Here is a 2,433-nt window from a genome sequence, read left to right on the forward strand (position 1 = left end):
TCTCCACTCAATCATTTTGCCCAGAATGGATTCCTTCCTAGCTGCTTCTCACTCACTCACTCACTCACTCACTGTTTAATTAATAATGAATGACTGAAACATTACATGATTCCTTCTAATTAATTATGAATGACTGAAACATCACATGATTCCTTTAAAAGCCTTTTTCTTCGACTACAAATACAACTCCCATTCTCTATCCTTCTATCAATCCATCCATCAATCATTTTTCAATCTTAAAGTTTTCATCACTTCAATACTCAAAATTGCTGGATGCTTGTTTGTAGTTTTTCTTCATCATTGTTTAAGGTAAGCAACTTAATTACTTCATATATTCATCATAGTTTCATTTTGTATTTTCGATATATTTTTCCAATATGAACTGTGGTGCTAAAAAACCAAGCACCCATTGTACTGGAATGACATTTATTTGCAGGTTCTGCACTTTGTAGTTGATTTCTGATGTGAACATTTTCTTTTGCAGAGTGATACTTACAAACTCAAAGATGTCAAGTGCTACTACTAACTCATTGAGAAGGACACTTTCAGCAGTTGACATGTCTAAGATTTATGATCAACACGTCGAACCAAAGAATGCTTTTGCTCGACAACAACAAGGAAAGCTTGATATTTGGTGTTCGATTTTAACTCAAAATTCATCATCTCTTCCACCTCCATATGTTCATCCTCTTGTCAAACAATCCAAGAGTTGTTTATCTCTTAAAAGCCTTGAGATTTGTACTGAAAACTTAGGTTCTGAATCTGGGTCTGATGGTTATCCTTATTCAGACATTAGTCTTTCTGATACTGAAGAGGAAGAAGAAGGAGCAATTGAACAAGTAGTTGTAGTGGATGAGAGATCAGAAATAGTCAAAGTTGATAAGAATAAAGTAGTAGCTGCAAATTACATTAAGAAGTACTCATCACCACCATCAGCAGCTCGTAGATCTTTCCCACCCCCACTTAAATCACTCTCTAAACCAGGAGGAGGAGGTATTCAAATGAAAACTCATCGCAAAGATGGAAGATTAGTTCTTGAATCTGTCTCTGTTCCTACTTCTCAAAATTGGTTCAAAGCTCAACGCAAAGACGGTCGTCTTGTTCTTACCTTCACATCATCTATCCCAGAATCCAAATCATTGGAACATGTTTTCGAAACAGATGAGGAAGTAGAATTCGATTTTAGTCCTGATAATGAGATTGAAGAACCCAGAAAGGAGGAAGAAGAAGAAGACAAAGGGCTTGTGTTGGGAATGACGAGTACTAGAGTTCCAGAACTGCCAACTCGAGTGATGAAAGTTCACAGATCTGCATTGATGGTGAATAAGTTTACAGGTCTGACAAACAACATGAATAATTGGTCATCATCATCTAATCTAAAAAATAAGTTGGAAAAAATATTAAATTCACCATCAACTAAATTACTACCACAATCACTTCCAGTATCACCACCAACATCAGCTCCCGGGGCACCACCGCCACCACGAAGGTCGTCTCAATTAATACCGTACACACTTCCACAACAAACCATTGGGGTGACGGCGGCAACTGTAGAGGCTTCTTCTTCCAACAGATATGAGTATTTTTGGCGAAATAATACATCCTCAATGGTATCAGTTGGTGGAATCCATCATTCACTTAACCAACAATCACTACCCAACAATAAAAATCCTTACCACCACAATAACAACAACAGTAATAATCTCATAAGGAACAAGAATAATTACATCACCAACAACAATAGTAATAATTTCTCTTCTAAGGGTTCAGCAACAACAACAAAAGGAAGGAAAGATTATAAGGAGGAGAAACAATATTGCAATGGAGAAAAGATTGTTGATCAACATTTGATGGTTCCAGCTTACTGCAAACCAGAACACATAAGGAGATCTTTAGTGTTTTGGGAACCTCATTGCATTGCTACATCTTAATTCACCAATATCATTTTCATATAACTTTTGTGAAAATGCAGATGTTATGTAATTAATTGTACATGCTCTAAACTCGAAAAACAATCCGATAAGAGAGAGTGAATTTTGGACATTCATAATAAACATATGAATCAGCGTTGGCTCTCTTGCTTTCTATTTCTCTATCTTTTCGGGGAAAGTGATTTCACGCTCTCTTCCTATCCGATTGCGATTAGTATTTTGTGTGGTTTGTACCAACAATTTTCTTATCTGTTTATAGATGAGATTGGGAGGCCATATATAGAATTCTCTGCCATGTGCATGAAACGGGTTTCAAGCAAGTTAGATAGTTACTTGATATGAGTAGACCCAAAACCCATTTCGACCGAATATTCCATCATAACTCACTATAACTAAAAGTCTAAAATCCTTCTATTTCGTCACTTTTCTTATTATTATAAACGTCCCTAATTGTTTAGATCTTTCACCACGGTTTTTATATATGTTTACACCACGGTATTCT

General features: G+C 36.1%; 1 protein-coding gene across 1 annotated transcript; it reads left to right on the forward strand.

The window, feature by feature from the left end:
- The first annotated feature begins 207 nt into the window (after nucleotides 1–207).
- LOC113345812 (protein FAF-like, chloroplastic) lies at nucleotides 208–2,130 on the forward strand. The gene is made up of 2 exons (XM_026589480.1): nucleotides 208–309; nucleotides 485–2,130. Exon 2 carries the CDS (start codon nucleotides 507–509, stop codon nucleotides 1,929–1,931), a length of 1,425 nt encoding a protein of 474 aa, XP_026445265.1. The 5' UTR covers nucleotides 208–309; nucleotides 485–506; the 3' UTR covers nucleotides 1,932–2,130.
- The last annotated feature ends 303 nt before the right edge of the window (nucleotides 2,131–2,433 follow it).

This window comes from Papaver somniferum, unplaced genomic scaffold (genome assembly GCF_003573695.1).
Source record: "Papaver somniferum cultivar HN1 unplaced genomic scaffold, ASM357369v1 unplaced-scaffold_84, whole genome shotgun sequence".
In the NCBI taxonomy this organism is placed as follows: domain Eukaryota; kingdom Viridiplantae; phylum Streptophyta; class Magnoliopsida; order Ranunculales; family Papaveraceae; genus Papaver; species Papaver somniferum.